Genomic DNA, 18,970 nt, shown 5'->3' on the forward strand with positions numbered 1-18,970 from the left:
CTGTGCCCAGGGTGAAGTGACCCTTCTGTGGGTATTTATAGAGATCTGGGGGGGGGGGGATGGGGGTGTGTGGGTGGGGTTGGGTTACTGAGTGGCTGCTTGTTTTGGTGTCAGAATCTGTGTGTATCTTCCTGGGGATTAGGCAGGGTTTTTTCTTCTATTGAATTGTTAACGAGGGGCTGCTGGGGGTGATTAGCAAGTTCATTGTGTGAACTGTTCACATGTCCTGGTGGTTGAGCTGAGTTCGTTGACCTTTTGCAGGCTGTATTTTTCAGGATTGGTAACCAGGTTTTGTTGATTTTTAGACTCTCCTCTTTTTTATTGAAACTGTGCTGGTGTTTGTGAATCTCAATGGCTTCCCGGTATAGCCTGGTATAGTGGCTGTTGGTGTTGTCCAGTATCTCTGTGTTTTCAAATAGGATTTTGTGTCCAGTGTGGTTGAGAGCATGTTCAGCTACTGCAGATTTTTCTGGTTGCTGTAGTCTGCAGTGTCTTTCGTGTTCACTTATAAAAAATCTCTATAAATACCCACAGAAGGGTCACTTCACCCTGGGCACAGAGAGAACTGCTCCTGTCTGTGCTCCTGCACTCTGAAGATGCCGGTCACAGGTGCTGGCGAAACGTTAGGAAACAAAACTTCAAGACCACGGCCACACAGCCCGGAAGAACCACACCAGCCATCGTATGCCGGCCGTGAAAGCCTTCGACAATACATTTATTCTGTTCCATTGTCACATCAATCTGCATTTCTAAAGTATATATGAAATTGTGCACACATTTTTGTGTGCTTTTCTAACATATACAATATTGGTCAAGTGATTTCTCTAATACAGTACATTACATTTTTATGCATATTATCCTTCAGTACAAACATGTATGTATATATGGTTTCTTGAATGTGTATCATAATAGGGTTGAAAACTGCTAATATCACCATATAAATCTTGATATTGAATTAGGGATCCCTCTTCTATCTTCTTCGTGCCATGTCTGTTGTGTGTAGAGATCAGAGTATTTAAATGCAGCTTTGTCATTATTATTCTCTGCTCTTCCTATTTTTTATAATTTTATTAAAAGTTTTTTAAAAAGAAGATAAAAACTAATCGAAACTAATATAAAGTAAGAAAGAAAAAATAAAAAAATAAAAATAAAAAATCAAGCTAAATGTGCAAGGGAAAAAGAAAAATAGAAGAAAAAAGATAAAAAGAAGTGGCTTCCAATTTTCTTTACGGCAGTTATAAGTACAATTATAAATTTACCTCTTTCTCTAAAGTTACATCATAACTCTTTTATTTCTATAATCTATCCTATATAATAATCAAACCCATAAATCATAAGTTCATTTTTTTCTGTTTTCTGAAAAAAGCCCATAAAGGGTTTCCAAGCAGCAATAAACGTAGATACTGTCTTTTCTCTGATCAAAGAAGTCAATTTAGCCATCTCAGCAAGTTCCATCATCTTCACCAACCATTCCTCCATTGTGGGTATTGCTGAATCTTTCCATTTTTGTGCGTATAATAATCTCGCTGTAGTTATCATATACAAAAACTAAGTTCCATGACTTTTTTCGAACTGTTTGTCCATCAGTCCTAAAAAATAGACCTCTGGTCTCAATTGTATGTTAATCTTTAAAATTCTCTGAATCAGTGTATGTATTTGAATAAAATTTTCTAGCTTTTTTACACAACCACCAAGCATGATAAAATGTCCTTTCTTGTTATTCATATTTCCAACATGTATTTGAAGTGCCTTTATACATTCTAGACAATTTCTCTGGTGACAGATACCAACAGTACATCATTTTATAAAAATTCTCTTTAAGATTATAACATAGTATAAATTTCAATCCTTTCAACCACATATTTTCCTATTGTTCCATCTGTATATTTTAATCAAAAAATTTAGTCCACTTTATCATACATTCTTTCACTTGTACTTCTGTTTCAAATTTCAATAGAATTTTATACATTTTCACAATTACATGTTCATAATTTGTACATAATTCCATTTCAAACTCAGTCTTACAAAGTTCAAAACTATAAACTCTTTTGTCTACTTTAAATCCTTTTAATATGTGTAAATAAAGAAACCTTTTGCCATCAGTTCTTCTTTTGATTTTATTTTGCATTTCCCTTGACAGAATTCTAGTATTTCATGATAAGTTAGCTATTTGTCTGTTATTTCTCATCTCTAAACTGCTTTTTGTGCTGAGAGCCACAAAGGTATTTTTGGGCACAACCTGGATTTGAATCTATTCCATGAAGATTTACGTGTCAGTGTGTTGAACTGGGAAGTTTCCTAAGATACCTTTGCATTTCTTTTCAAGTTAAACCATAGTTTGTAATATACCACAAAGATTATCTCCACTGACTTGGTCTTCCACATTGGAAAGCATCCATTGAACACTAGGACAATTTTAATAATTCTTTGTAGAGTTCTGTCACATTCTCTGCTTGTTGTGGGTGGTATGGGAAGATATAGGTAAACACAGACACTTGGAACAAAGGAACAAAATGACTTTATTAAATAACTAAAAACAGAAGGTTTAAAAGAGGTTCACTTATTTCTGCAAATTGTCTGCAAATTATTCTTCAACTGGTCTCCCTTTCTCTGACAGGAGAAGGTATTCCCAGGAGTGACTCTGAGGCTCCCTCAGTCCTGTCCTTCCATCTGTGCTCCCCAATTCTCTTTCACTAATTCTCCCCTCCTGCTGGAATATAACATAGTATTGTCATCTTTTGATTAGCATTTTACCACCCAATCATCACAAGCTCATGATTGGTTTAACAGCTATGACTTAACACAGATGTTTGCCTTCTCTGTCAATATATGTTTTCATGGCGTGGTAACATTTATACCAGTGCTTGCCTTAGACATCTGATACTGCTATATGCTTCATAATTACTAATTTTAAAAAAGTTACAATAATTCAAACAAAAACAATATAAATCTAGATAGCTGCAGCAGAAGAGAACATTTAGTAAAGCAAGAATACTTTTAATAAGAAAACTGCCTCAATAAGATGTTCTTTGATATAAAAAAATGTAAGTCTCCTCCAAGTCCACTTTATTTTGTATTGATGAGCTATCACTTGGCATTCCAGACAATCTGGACAGGTTTAGAGAAGTACAACAGGGTGAGTAGGGTTTGGAACTAGAAACTTTTGAGTAAAGATTTTGGAAATTTTAGACTTGGAAAGGCTGAGTGGGGATATGATAGCACACATAGAGATTGTCATAGAAAAGAGAATTTCCTTTCCTCTCCAAGAGGGGGGGATGGAAGTTACGTAAAACCCTATACATGCAGCCATGCGTAAGGTAGCATCTGGACCTGTCTGCTCTGAGAGTGTAGGGGAAAGTAGACAACACTCTGATAGCTTACAGAACAGAAGAACATGTTCTGTTCTTTTAAAGTATAGGATATGAAATCATCAATTTAGGGACAAGGAGTCAGATTCCAACTGAGTATTAGGAAGATTTCCTAATAGTAACAATAATTTCCTAGGGAGATGGTGGACCTGAATGTACTGTATTCAGGCAGTGCCTGCGGAGCTACCTGTTGTCACAGATGCTAAAAGATCAGCAGGTTGCCTTCTGCAGAAAACTTGTTGGCTGACTGTATTGGTTAGGGATGATGGCAGTGTGAAGTTGTTGCTTACCAAATAAAATGTTTACATTGAAAATAAACAGGAAAAAAATTAAATTTAAAACCATACTTTTAAAGGAAAGAATTAAGCTGTTTAGATTTGCATATTTCCTGAAACCTGGGCTTTCTTCTGTGCTTTGCTTGGACAAGCCATAAAGCCGAGAAAGTTGACAGAGTTGCAAGCAAATTTGGGGGGGGGTGGTGTCATAGCCACAGCTTGAGAACTTCTGCATTATTAATACGAATCTCTTTTGTGGTGGACTGGATATCTCATAATATTCTTATTTTGACCAACTTAGTTCTGATGAAGCAATTTTTAAACAAATTTAAAAAGTAAGTTTGATTTTTAAAAGAGTGGGTTTTTTTGGCAATTTATTCAATTTAAGCATTTGTTATTTGGATTATTCTTGATACTATTGCAGCTTCTGAAGTTCCACATCCGTTAGAGGTTTTGGAGGAAATAGTTAAGGCTCCTAAGCCAGTAAAACTTGTTATAAAACAATGAAGGAATAAGAACGAGTTCCATTCCCAGTCTGTCCTTAAGTCAAATTTGTATGAAAGACGGAACAGTGTTATTATATAATACTGTATAAGTAGTATTGTGTAATGAACTCGAATCATTGTGTATTTAACTTGAATTCTTAACTATGGGTCGTTCTTAACTATGGGTCATCCTTAAACCTGGCATTCTTAACCCAGGGACTACCTGTAATCATTTAGGCAACTTTTGGAATAAGTTTGAATGTCCTTTTTTTTAAAAAAATCAGTGGTACGTTGCTTAAAATAATTTAAACTATGTGTTTTTGTTCTTAGGATGAGGTTAGTGCTGCATAAATTTTTATTCTGTATATATTGGATACTGCAGAGAATATTTAATAACAGTTAGCTGTAATAGGCTTCCTTTGGAGAATGAGCTCAGGAATTGGAAACATAAACTGCAAAATCTAGGTCTATCCTGTTATTGCCACATTTTGGATTGAAATCTACTGGATTGTTAACATGATTTTAGATTGCTTGTTGAATGTCAAGGAGATGCACGTGTCCTTCTTGGCTCTCGCCCCAGTATTTGGAATCTATCAAGTTATCAAGAATTGCGCATGGGGGATAGCCAAAAGAATTATTATATAACACTGGAAGGATAAATCCACACTGATCTGCAGTAATGGATTACATTGATACGTATTGTTTTAAAGATTAAAGTTGGTCTTTTTTTCAACAAAATGGCATGGAAAGGAGCTTCCATGGTTAAACTTTTGGGGAGTTATTTTCGGTGTTATTTGGTAGACCATGTTTATTTAATTCATTAGTATCGCAGTATTAGCAATTATGTGTGTCTGTAAGTATATAGTACTGTGCAAAAGTTTTAGGCAGATGTGAAAAAATGCTGTAAAGTAAGAATGCTTTCAAAAATATATATTGTAATTGTTTATGTTTATCAATTTACAAAATGCAAAGTGAGCGAACAGAAGAGAAATCCAAGTCAAATCAATATTTGGTGTGACCACCCTTTGCCTTCAAAACAGCATAAATTCTTCTAGGTACACTTGCACACAGTTTTTGAAGGAACTCGGCAGGTAGGTTGTTCCAAACATCTTGGAGAACTAACCACAGATCTCCTATGGATGTAGGCTGCCTCAAATCCTTCGGTCTCTTCATGTAATCCCAGACAGACTCGATGATGTTGAGATCAGGGTTCTGTGGGGGCCAAACCATCACTTCCAGGACTCCTTGTTCTTCTTTATGCTGAAGATAGTTCTTCATGACAATGGCTATATGTTTCGGGTCATTGTCCTGCTGCAGAATAAATTTGGGTCCAATCACACGCCTCCCTGATGGTATGGCATGATGGATAAGTATCTGCCTGTATTTCTCAGCATTGAGGACACCATTGATCCTGACCAAATCTCCAACTCCATTTGCAGAAATGCAGCCCCAAACATGCAAGGAACCTCCACCGTGCTTCACTGTTGCCTGCAGACACTCATTCTTGTACTGCTCTCCAGCCCTTCGGCACACAAACTGCCTTCTGCTACAGCCAAATATTTCAAATTTTGACTCACCAGTCCAGAGCACCTGCTGCCATTTTTCTGCACCCCAGTTCCTATGTTTTCATGCATAGTTGAGTCGCTTAGCCTTGTTTTCACATCGGAGGTATGGCTTTTTGGCTGCAATTCTTCCATGAAGACCACTTCTGGCCAGACTTCTCCAGACAGTAGATGGGTGTACCTGGGTCCCACTGGTTTCCACCAGTTCTGGGCTGATGGTACTGCTGGACATCTTCCGATGTCGGAGGGAAGTAAGAATGATGTGTCTTTCATCTGCTGCATTAAGTTTCCTTGGCCAACCACTGCATCTATGGTCCTCAACATTGCCTGTTTCTTTGTGCTTCTTCAAAAGAGCTTGAACAGCACATCTTGAAACCCCAGTCTGCATCAGCAAGGTCTCTCCCAGGCAAACATTTCAAAGCAGTCTAACTACCTTGTGTCTTGTTGCTGTGCTCAGTCTTGCCATGGTGTATGACCTATGACATGAAACTGTCTTCCACAACCTCACCTTAGTAGCAGAGTTTGGCTGTTCCTCACCCAGTTTTAAGCCTCGTACACAGCTGTTTCTGTTTCAGTTAATGACTCTTTCAACCTACATATGAAATTGATGATCATTAGCACCTGCTTGGTATAATTGGTTACAAAGTGTACAAAGTGTGCAAGTGTAAGAATTGATGCTGGTTTGAAGCCAAAGGGTAGTCACACCAAATATTGATTTTAGATTTTTCTTCTGTTCACTCACTTTGCATTTTATAAATTGATAAACATAAACAATTACAATATATATTTTTGAAAGCATTCTTACTTTACAGCATTTTTTCACACCTGCCTAAAACCTTTGCACAGTACTGTATATGTGGATATATTTCTATGTGTGTGCATTTCTGTGTGTTCTGTGGCTAAGCAGGTAGGCAGAGAGAGAGAGAGAGAGAGAACGCACAAACCATGGTATGTGGGTTCACTGTCAGACACACAACCCACACAAAAGCACATTTTTGACTTGGTATTACGTACTCAGTGGTACATAAGCAAGAGAAGTCTAACATACTATTTTGTAAACATTTGAAAAGTGCAGTGGCATTTGCTTGCCTGACATGAACGATGTACATGTGTCATGACTCATTATCACAGAGATGTTTGCATCATAGAAATGTTTGGTAATCTATAAACAGATTGAGGTCATGTTGTTTATCACAGGCAATAAGAAGGTTAAAAACAGTAAACCACAAGACAAAAACAAATGACTAAATAGAATTAAAACAAAAACCGTACAAGCAACATAAACCTACGCATCAGGGAAATAACCAAACCTGAAACCCATTGTGGCTGTTCTGGAGTAAAAATGCTGACTGCAGTTCCTCGTGCCCTTGTCACCTCACAAGTGGACTACTTTAACACACACTACATGGGGCTGCCCTTGAAGATCTCCCACAATCTGTGATTAGTGCAAAATGCAGTGGCCTGCATGTTGAGCAGGGCAACCCAGTATTCCATGTAACACCCATATTACAGGAGCTGCCTCGGTGACTGGTTTGTTTCAGGTTGCAAATGAAGGTGCTGGTGATAACCGTTAAAGTTTGCATGACTTAGGGCCTGGGTGTCCCTGAGCTTGTGTGCCCCAAAAGAAAGTAGAGAGTGCTTGCTGAAAAATGCAGCAAGGCAGCCATTCTCTACAGAATTCCCCTCCTATGGAATGCCCTCCCATCGGAGATAAGGACCATGTCCTCACTTTTAATAATCAGGATATATTGAAAAGCATGGGTGGAATGGGTACCTCTGTAAGGGATGAATCTTTGTGTTTTCTGATATGCGGTGCCATGGTTTTTATGATTAAGAATACAATAATGGTTCATGGCATTTATATTTGATATATATTTTTATTAACATATTGTTATATATTTGTTGCTAAGCACCTGGCGGTAAGGTGCTTAGAAGCTATTGACCGAAGCGGCATAAAAGTGCTTTAAATAAATAAATAACTAAATAAGTACCTTTAGTCAAACAAATTTGCTCCCAAGGCCTTCCAGAAGAGCCAACCTTTAATGGCTTTTTGAAAAAAATCACCGTTTCCTGCCCGAATTATAGAGAAATCCCAGTTTAGTTGCAGGCGCATTGTTTCATATTGCATAACATTTATTTCACAAAGATGGTTGATAACCATGGGAACTATATGTTAACGAAGCACAACAGCAGACTTGAAAATATTCCAAAATTCAACAGTTTGAGTTGTTTCCTTTAAAAGGATTGCTGAAATAGTTCCCTTAAGATATCTGTGCTAAATCTTTCATGCTTTTCCCAAGCCTTTGATTATGTAACAATGGAATATACATCTATTATTGGTGTCTTGGGTTGAGTCTCAACATGCTGTGTTGGAAGCTGGCAGATAGTTATTCTCATGTAGAACTTTGGCTTCAACAGAAGACAGGATTAAAATAGGGGAGAACTAGGCAATGCAGGCCAGCTGTGTGACCTGTAGGAGAAGTGCTTTCCTCATTGATTGATGACTCATTGGAAAGTCATACCGTTCAAGAAATAGTGGAGTCCTTTTAGTGAGTACCACAGCTATTGATTGTGAAGGAAATGGATTAGTTGCTTCATGGTCTTATAAAAAATATATAGGCTGGGCCCTGGGAAACCTTTTGCACTTCCATGAATAGTATCCATTTCTCTTTCAGGACAGTGTCATAGTTGGCCTTTTGAGAACATTAAAAAAGCAACCCTAACTAAAGTAATGCATTTGGAGCAGAGCTTGCAGAACTGAATAACTCTTTCCATGTAATAGTGTAGCAAAACCAGGATGTTCTTGAGACCTCATTTATCTGTAGTCTTGATTTTGGGTAATCAAATATTCTGCCTTGCAAATATCACTTTTCCCCTTTTCTTGCTGTTTATAAAAAGGTGATCAATTTTTCCTTCTTGATGTTTTCCCAACAGTGTTTTCGAGCTCTTTGCTGCAAAGGACCTCCACCACCAAGACCAGAATATGATTTGGTTTGCATAGGTCTCAGTGGCTCTGGCAAGACAAGCCTGTTGTCCCAGCTCTGCAGTGAAAATAGAGAAAATATAGTGTCAACCACAGGTGAACCAATGTTCTGTTTTGCTTCTTCAATTCTAGGCTTATATCAAAATTTTGGCAAAGTTGTTTGTTTCTTTTGTTTTTAAATGATGCTGAAATTCTTTTATTTCAGTAAATTACTAGTCTTAGGATTTGTCAGTTAAGTATCATTTCAGCTGCAGCTTGGCTTCTTCTATAACATACAGAATTAATAAATCAGATACAAAACTGACATAGTCAAATTCAAGAAACTGAAATTAATGGGATCACCTTATGTACCTTTTAAGAATGTGGCTTAATAAAATCTGACTAAAAATTTATCTAAGCTCATTCATATTTGATATTGAAGGCTGTTGCTGCAGTTCAAACTAGACACGGCATGAGCATTTTTAGATTGGAATTTCTGCCATTTTTGCTTTATGAGAAAGCAGCATGTCCACATGGACATAATTTAACCCCTTGTCCCTTTTCTGTGACCCATCCCACAAAGCTGTTTTTAAAATGATGTATTTCACTTCTGCATCTAATTGTAAGTTTATGAGAGTGACATATGTTGGCTTCCATTACTGGCTAAAAAGTACCCCCATGGCCATTTTGATCCCAACAACATGAACAGACTGCTGCTTTTTCAAATAGTTATGGCTGGAGTTCAGGATGGAGTTTTATCTGTCTTGCTTGAACCTGAGATAAATCTAATAAAGGAATTAAAGTTAATTAGTTGCTATTATTATACTTTCTTTCTTACATTAAGTTTTAAGAACATTTTTGTTGAATCCTGCAAGGGCTTAAAATGTATCAGGGTAAACAAGGGAAAGAGGTGTTAGCCCTATAAGGTAGACCAGACCAAGAAATCAATGCCATATAGGAACAACTATAGTGACAGAATTGTGCAAATCTGAATGTGCTTACCCCCACTTTATCTTTATGTGAATTAGGGAGAGGCTTATTTGAGATGTTTTCTCAAGTTGGTTTCTTGGAAAAAACTCAAACCTTGCTTGTCTGATGGTTGCCTTGGTAGCAGCTCTTTCTCCTGTCCTTCAAGGTGATTCCCTATGCCCTCTACAAGAGGAGACTGTTCAGACTGCTGCAGTCTAGGTCCTGATATCATGGGAGAGATATGAGAGAAAAAGTTACAACAGTCTTCCTAGTCACAGGGCACACATTATCTTAGGGCTCTTCCCACGTTTGGTTGCCTCATCTCCTGAAGCTATTGTTGAATGCCAGATCAGTCTGCAGGAAAATACCTTATATCCATGATCTCATTATTTAGGAACTAATCTACCCAGAAACTTGGGTGAGAAATTGATTTAACCCAGATTTAATCCAGCTATAACCACCAGACTGTGTTGTATGGCATCAAGGTGGATGGGTGGGATAGGGGTGGGGTTGTAGTCATCCCTAGGGATTCTACTTTCCTCACTAGGAACCCATCACTTGGCAATCTGGATATGGGGACCTGTATTTTGTGTTCAGAGGGCAGATGCGGGGTGCTAAGGTGTACTGTTCACCTTGTTGTCCAACAGCTGCCTGGGCTGAGCAAAAGGAAGGTGATGAGCAAATGATAAGGGCTTTATGACAACTATGGATTTGTCTTGATACAACAGAAACCTGACATAAACTGTAGGCCAGATGCTTGATTTAGTTTTGCTTCTGAACAGTGAACCAGTGGTCAGAGGGATCTACGTTACTCACTTATCATGGACATATCACTTTCTGTTGACTACCTCTTCCCTTTGCATGACGGAGGGAATGGGCCACTCTAAAGACTTATGGAATTGGAGTGATTCTTGAATGCTTTTGGGATTTGCTGATGGATGGCAAAGTGTGATTAGGGCTCCTACTGAAGCTTTAGCTTTGTTATGGAATAGTGAGATGGCTTGGCAGTTTATAGGAACTGAGTAGAGTGCCCTCTCTACTCTCGTAGAACTCGTAGGCCTCCTTGGTTTATAGAGGAGTAGAAAGTAATGAGATGGACTGAGAGATAGCTAGAATGAAGATGAAGCAAGACTCAATTTAGATATGATAAGCACTGGTGAAAATATACTGTTGCGCCCCCTGTAGTGGCAGCCATGGAAACAAAGAGGTTTTGTTTTGTTTTGTTTTGTTTTGTTTTGTTTTGTTTTGTTTTGTTTTGCCTCCACTGTTGCTTCCCCAGTGCTTCCCCAGTGAGCTACTCAGTAGAGCCTTTCTGGGCACTTAGGGAACAGACCACTATTGATGTGATAGATTAATCAGGTCCCAGCTTTCTGGGCCTGGAGGAATTATCAAGCTAGTGATGTGTCTCTAATACTCCCTTTGGGGCAAGTTTATTGATGGGGTAGTAGGTAGACAACTATAGTAAGGGCTGGATGAAACTGATTTTCTGAATCTGTCACGGTTCAGTTTTAGGGAAGCTTTTGGTGGAGGAATTGCCTGGGTTGCCCTGGTAGTTGACCTTTTATGAGAAAGGTTGGGGGACTTTTAACGCTATGGACCTCAGTATTTTACTGGGCTGACTCCATGAGATGCGAATAGGAAGCACTGATTCCAATCATACGTGCAGGGCTATTCCCAAAAAATTATGTTGGGGGGGTGTGAGTGGGCTTCTGTTCAGCATGGCAGTCATGCTGAGGGGGTCCACAGTATCCAGACCTATCCCTCATTCTTCTGGGAGAGAGCTCTTCTGAAGGTTTGGAGTCAGACGTCATCAAATACAGATGGAGTCCAACTCTAGATCTCATTTTCATCTGAGCCAAGAGAGGCAATAGAACTGCTGGATCAGTGCTTACAGGCTGTAACAGATGGAGGAGACCTAATAAAATGAGGATGAATCCTGGGAAGATAGAAACTCTCTGGCTAAATAGTACTGAAATTCAGAAATTGGTCTTAACACTGGTACTGAATGTGATGGTACTCCCTCTCTAAGAACAAATATGGGAGTGCCTTTGGCTGCAGTTTATCACTTGTAGCCCATGTGTCCTCAGTGACTAGGAGCATCTGTGGACAGGTTTGGCAGCCATTTCTAGGTGGAGATTGCCTGACCTTAGTAGTTCATCTGGTAGCAACTTCTTGCTTTTATTATGGTCAAAAACTCTATGTGAGATGTATCACAAGAGCTTCAGAGGTTCGTGGGATATGATCCAAGACATAGCACTCAAGATATATCTTGTGAATTCTCTCTGTCTCTCTTAATACAGCAAACCAAAGCAAGTTTCATTTTTCAAGCAGTGTTTCTGTACAGCAGCTTAGCTAAGTAATCTAAATTCCTTTCTCACTGCTTTCCTGTCTTTTTTACTAATAGGTTGCAATATAAAATAAACAATAACGGAAATATGTAGTGAATTTACTTCTCTATTAAAACTAAACTAAAACTTCCCTCTTCAAAGTCTAGAGCAATATTTCTCAACCTTGGGAACTTTAACATGTGTGGACTTCAACTTCCAGAATTCCCCATGCTGGCTGGGGAATTCTGGGAGTTGAAGTCCACACATGTTAAAGTTCCCAAGGTTGAGAAACACTGGTCTAAAGTGTTGGTTAAATATGTTATTGCTACATCTACATCTATCCCTATTTCCTACTTAAATAAGGGGGTTAATTAAGCTGGCTGGCATTCTCTTTCTCAGATGTAAGTCTCTCTCTCTGAGTGACAAGACATGGTTTCCCCTCTCTTCTTCAGCTTTCTGCAAAAACCGTCTGCATTGGATATATCTGTACATAGCAATTCTCTTTTTCCTTCAGTGGATCTTTGTCCCCCTCTTTCTTGGAAACAACGAACTTTCAACAGCCAGCGCAGCCTGGTATCCATGTTGGTCTTGCAGTCATTACAACTCCATTTTTCCTCTCTTTTTCCACAGAAGACTTTTCTTTAGGTCTCATTTCCTCTGTTTGCCAAATTAGCAGCAGCTCTCCTTTCCTAAGGATTACAAGTTAGGAAAATCTGTGCTCTCTCTCCCTCTGTATCAGGACCTGCTATCAGCTAGAAAGATCGACATATCTGGCTGGATGTATTTGTGACAGGGCAGCAGAAAGCCATGAATGACTGCATGCTGTTGCAGGTTATCTTTGAAGATGTGGAGAGATTACAGCCAATACAGAAAATTGCAGCTGGATATTCCTTAACTTGAAATTCTTGCATTAGCGCAGCCTCAATACTGAATCCAGATGCATCAATTTACAAAAGAAATAGAAGATTAAAATCTGTTCCCTCTTAACCACAGAGTTACACAAATCAAGCTTTGTCACATACAGGCATCCAGCAAACTTGGCTAGGCTTACTCTTCTTAGTTAGGTCGGTAAGGGCTTTGGCCTTGGTGTAAAAATGAGGCATAAACTATCTATAATATCCCGCAAGTCCCAGGAAAGATCTTGCTTCCTTTTTGGCAGTTGGAGACTGCATCTCTTGAATAGCTTGCACTTTCTTCTCCTTTGGCTTAACTTCTTGCTGACCAATAATATATCCCAGATAACCTAGTTCAGAAAACCCCAGATGACATTTGGCTGGGTTGGTGGTTAGGCCTGCTGCCCTAAGAAGCAGGATTTACATTCCTGAACTGCTCCAAATGTTCTTCTAGGTAGTGCTGTAAATGACAATATCATCGAGATAAATGTTGTAGAACTTCCCTCTGCCTGGAAAAGTTCTAGTCTCTGGAAAGCTGCCTGAGCTCTATGACATCTAAAAGGCATGTTTTAAAACAGCCCTTGAGGTGTTGCAAAGGGTGTTTTCTCCTTGGAGTTTTTTCTAGAGATGTATTTGCCAATAACCCTTACTTAAATCTAAAGTAGACAAGTGTTTTTCCCCACTTTAATGATCTGATAAGTCATCTACCCTTGGCATAGGGTAACTAGCTAACTTGGTTACTTGATTGAGATACCTACACAAAATCTCATATCCTCATTAACTTTGGGTACCAACAGTACAGGTGAAGGCCACTCTCTTTGGTGAAGGTTCAGTAACTCCTAGCAATGGCACGTTTTGCACTTCCTTTTCCAGGTTATCTCTGGCTCTTTCTGGAATGCAGTAAGGCTTCTGTTTTATTGGTTTTGCATCCTTGATATAAATTTTATGCTCCACTAGTGCAGTAGTGTTGGGTTTGCTGTAAACACTTTTTAGGATTCTTATAAGAGTGTTTCTAGATCTGCTGTCTGTTGTGAATATAAGCTTGGATCTATGTGTGGTTCAGGGTGCTTTGTGTGTGGCTGGACAAACAGTTTACAGCTATTTAGTAAATCACTTCCCAAGGCTGCTGTTGCCTCTTTCATCTCAACCTATTTTCTTAATAGGTTTTATAACTTTTGGTTTTCCTCCTACCACCCTGGTCTGTTTTGTACTTGAACCTCAGTAAATGACAACCTGCCACTTAGTGTGCAGTTTGCATTCTTGACTAGACAACAAAAGCAACACTTTTTCTTCTATTTCAAAGAATTTCTCTCTGGCCTTAATTTTGCAGCTACAGGGTCTTGTGCCGATTTCAGGTTCTTCTGTGCCATGTGATTGAATTTTTGCATTTCTCCATCCTTGTCAGAATACAGTCAATTAACTTCTTTGGATCTAGAACTTCAGTGTCCTTCCTTCACCAGATCTAACACTCTCTTAGACTTTCTTCCATATAAATAGCTCAAAGGGGCTGAATGCTACAGAAGCCTGAGATTGTCTCTCTCTCTGCAATTAGTATACTAAGAACGAAACATCCCAGTGCTTAGGATCATCCTGCACAGGTATATTTAACCTGTCTTTCAGAATTTGATGAAGTCTCTTAGTCCATCCATTTGATGATGATGTAGACTGGTTCTGAAGTCAAATATGGCCCAGTCTGTGTACAAATGCTTCAGTAGTACACATGGAAAGTTTTGAACTTGATCTAAAAGAATTTCATTAGGTTTGCCCACTTTACTAAACAGCTGAAGCAGTTAATTTGCAATGCCTTGTGTAAGAACCATGTGCAAGGATACTGTAGAGAATAAGGAATATGACTTTGAGGGAAATGTGCAAGAACCATTACCTAAGCAAAGGGGGCTGAAACATTTTTTAAGCCCTGAGAAGCAAGATAATATTCAGAAGTGGCTCAGGCAGAAACTTCCATGATTCCCTCGGTACAGGAAGGGAGGGGGAAGATAGAGCCCAGTCACACTTGCAAAATTCTGTGGTTATAGTCAATAAAGGTAGTTCTAGTGTTCCTAGAGTTGATTTCCTGGTCTGGTTTACCTAGTGGGACTGACAGGTATTACCTCAAGGTATCTTGTGGTGTAATCACAGATAACCAAGATATATTGGTTTCCTTTAGCTGATTTTGTCAAAGGTCCACCTACAGTATATCCAAAACAAGTCTAAAAGGTGGAACAGAAAGGAATTCTTTCTGTGGGAGCCCTCTTCTGTTTCCCTTACAAGACGGTGCAGCCAGCATATGAATGGACTTGGAACACGGGCACACACTGTCCACTTCTGCACCAACTGCCTATAGTATACTTGGCCCTGTTTAAGATGCTGGGAATGACCTATAAAACTCTAAATAGCTCTGGACTTGGACATCTGAGAGATATCCTTATCCACTGCAATCTGAGATCTGCTGGGGAGGGCTTGTTGATTTTATTCCCTGTGAAAAAGGTTGCTCAGGGCCCCAGATTTTTGGAATAAATTTTCAGTGGATCTGAGACAACCTCCTCACTCTGGGAGTGAGTGCTAAAAACGAACCTATTTACCCTGGCATTCCCTGAAACATGAGTTCTCTTACTAAATTTGTTTTAAATATTCTGGGAATGTTAACTATTTTAATAATAACATTTAATGTTTGAAAAGTTAATGCTACCTTGTGATTTTATTCTTGGAAGCCACTCTGAGCACAGTGAAGTTATAGGGTCAGGTGTAAGTTTAACAAAATGGGAGGAGGCAGATGTCTTTCTCTATAAAATTTACTTCATACATATGTCGAAGGAATAATGCTCATGTTTAGTTTTCTTAACCTGAAAAAGTGTCAGAATAGCTACAGAACTAGTCACGTCCTCAAGGCCAGCAGAGAGATTGCCATTACATCAGTAATAATGTTCATGTTTGATAGAAGGGCAATGAAATTGTTCTGAAGAAGAACCATGAATGTATGAGGAATCTCTAAAGGTCCTGCAGCTGCTGGGTGGGGAGAACTTTGGAAAAGATCAGAGTTTGGCTTGACATCTGACTATTGATTAACAAGGGAAAAAATGAATAAGGGAAAGAATATTTCTTAGACTCCTGTATTGTGGAAAGATAGAGGTTTGGAAGATTGGTACATCCAAGCTACAGCAACTTTAGTGATTGTTCCTGCTTTACTTGGCCAATCCTTTTCCACATTGGGAAATCCCCTATAAGTTGTAAGGAATGAATTGAAAGAAGGAGAAGTAAAATTAAAAAGCAACTGACAGAGAAAATAATTTTTTGTACCAGCTTTTTAAACTTACTGTGAGTATGACTAACCTATATAGGATGCACATTCCCAAGCTTTTGGGATGATGGTCATCTTCCAATGTGTCTCCCATGTCTCCTTTCAAAATAAAAAAAGAGCCCCGAATTCAGTTAAAATAATGAGAAAACCATACCCCCGCCAACACTGGCCGGGCAAGCTACTGTATATAAACAGAGAGCAAACCCCACAGTCACTAGTACTGATGATATTACCTAGTCAGGTAATGAAACATCTGTAAGCAAACAACCAAGCTCAGAGAGCACCAAGGACTCCTCCGTTAAAATAATGCAAAATGCATTTGCATACTTTTATTTTTATATAACCATCATATAACTCATGGTAACAATTCTTAGCAATGTGAGTTTAGCAACCGAAGCTGACAAGATGCTAATAGCTTAAACTGAGGGAAGTAGTGAACAAATGTACTGTGTTGGATAATCTGTCAACTGGAAAAAAGTTGTTTTTTATTTATTTCTGTTTTCAGGTTTCAGCATAAAAGCAGTGCCGTTCCAGAATGCCATCTTGAACGTAAAAGAACTTGGAGGTAAAGAACACTATAAATAATCTGCACGTCTGATGGCAGCTTTTGATTCCTTTGTGTCTTGATTTATGACAATAAATAATATTTTAATATTTATCGAGTACCTTTCCACCACTAGGCATAGTCACTGCCTGGTACAATCTGAAGTAGATTCATCTCAGGAAGAAAGTGAGGAAAATGTTTAAATAGTGAGAGGTTGGAGCAGGGAAGTGAACTTTAAAAAAAGAGATAAGTAAAGAAATTGTTATTAGAGGTGGCTGTAGATACAGCAGTGTGAATTACTTGGTACATGGAGCTGAATTTCCAAGTAAGGTGTTACTATCAGAATAAAGTACAAGAAATAACAGTTTTAATCAAAGCCGTGCATGAGATTTTTGGGAGAGAGGACGCTGTAATAGCTTAATGATGATTCTGTGTTTTCTTAGTTATAATTTAACTGAGCTATATTCCCAGTTAATGTAACCCAAGAGTTATTATAACAAAAAAAGAGACATTAAAAAAAGAGGAGGGGACTTTATGCTACATGGTAGGATGGAACTTTTATTTCTTGAAATATTTAGATAAGTGTCATGTAAAACTTCCAGACAACAGAAGGTCTATTAGAAGGGCAGCTCTTCAGGTGCTCAAAGAACTTCGAGACATTCTGCTATCTGATAATTCATTCATAATTATCAGATAGAAAACATTCTTCTTAGAGCTGCTGCATTTGTTCTTAAAATGTACATTTCCCATTACTTACATACTATAGCAAGCCTGCCATACATGATGCATTATCTGGATATTGCACACAACTTCTTGAGCAAGCAACATCACTGGGAGGTTAAGTCCAATATATATGGAGAGGAAGGTCGGGGAAGGTTAGTCTCGTATTGCTTTCTGAGCACCCTTTTGGCTATGTTAGCTGTTCTGTTGTATGTATTTATGCTGGCTCTACAAAATCATCAACTTTGTCCTCAATTCCACATTTTGAGTTTTGTTTCATTCATAAAGTTTTAATTGTTACATAATCTAAATTATGTACATGAAAATATTCTTTCAGAAATATGACTCTTCTTTTGCTTGCCATTAAAGAAAATATTGCTTTAAAACAAAACTCTTCTTTGTGGATGTCTTGCTCTACATAATGTGCTTTATTCTGGACATTCAGCTGTGTTTTATGAGGATATTGGATTAATACCCAATTTAGTGCTGAGAATGTCTAAAAGAACAAGATTTCTATGTTGGATAATGCAAACTGTGCTACCAGTACATAAAGCAATGCATAGAGAAGAAGAGTCAGCATAAGAGTTTCAGAGAGAAGTAAAGGAAATGAGATTCAAAAAAGCATGAGTTTATATTTTAATTTTGTGTTTTCAAAGAAGAGAAAGCCACAACTGAAAAATATAATCAATAAAGAAGTTGACAGAAATAAATATTTTTAGGGGTATGGGTAGTAAGGGAGAGCCAGTTTGGTGTAGTGGGTAAGGCACTAGACTAGAAACTGGGAGTCCATGTCCTATATGCAAACTTCTAATAGTCTAATAAAGTTAAAATATGATAAAAGGAAAGCACTGAAACTTAATTTTGATGTTATGTCTAAACAAGATATACGTAATCCCATACTGTATGTCATCTGATTAATATTACTGCTTGTTTTTTGTGTAATTATTGTTAAAGGGGCTGACAATATCAGGAAGTACTGGAGTCGTTACTATCAAGGATCTCAAGGAGTAATATTTGTATTAGACAGTGCTTCATCAGAAGATGATTTAGAAATCGCTAGGAATGAACTGCACTCTGCGCTTCAGCATCCACAGTTATGCACTTTGCCATTTTTAATATTGGCCAATCATCAAGACAAGCCAGCCGCTCGTTCAGTACAAGAGGTATGTTTAGTACTGCAAGAACTTGTGTGTTTGAGTGCAATAATGGGAAAGTCACCACTGTATGTATATCTGCATGCATATATAGAATCTATAAAGTTTAGATGAACATAATTCTTAATGAATGAAGAAAAGATACCTTTAACTGCCTGCCCCAAAGACTGCCTATATGTATTGTTGTTTTTTTTAAAATCTGTGTGGGGTTATCTTACATTTTCTTACCATCTTCTTTTTCAACATCCTTAACACACACTCTTTTATATATTTCTAGCAAGATGTTTATTTAAATTTCTTTAAAAGCATTTTATCTTTACTTGTTAAACCTTTCACTTTTAAAAATCTAGCACAAATCTACATTGGTCAGATCTTACCTCAAACAATGTCCATTTCTGGGCACCACAGCTTTAAGG

The 18,970-nt window shown here is 38.2% G+C and overlaps 1 protein-coding gene across 5 annotated transcripts in view; it reads left to right on the plus strand.

The window, feature by feature from the left end:
* The window catches only part of ARL15 (ARF like GTPase 15), a 225,106-nt gene that overhangs the window by 114,213 nt on the left and 91,923 nt on the right, over positions 1-18,970 (plus strand). For all 5 annotated transcript variants that reach the window (XM_088152910.1, XM_088152909.1, XM_088152908.1 and 2 more), the window contains 3 exons: positions 8,625-8,769; positions 16,642-16,701; positions 18,355-18,563. In XM_088152910.1, the coding sequence (XP_088009036.1) occupies positions 8,625-8,769; positions 16,642-16,701; positions 18,355-18,563 (414 nt within the window). The remainder of the gene's footprint in view (positions 1-8,624; positions 8,770-16,641; positions 16,702-18,354; positions 18,564-18,970) is intronic.

Source organism: Python bivittatus, unplaced genomic scaffold (genome assembly GCF_059951505.1).
Source record: "Python bivittatus isolate LINGU-HERP-01145 unplaced genomic scaffold, Pbiv_v1 ctg000570_np1212, whole genome shotgun sequence".
In the NCBI taxonomy this organism is placed as follows: Eukaryota; Metazoa; Chordata; class Lepidosauria; order Squamata; family Pythonidae; genus Python; species Python bivittatus.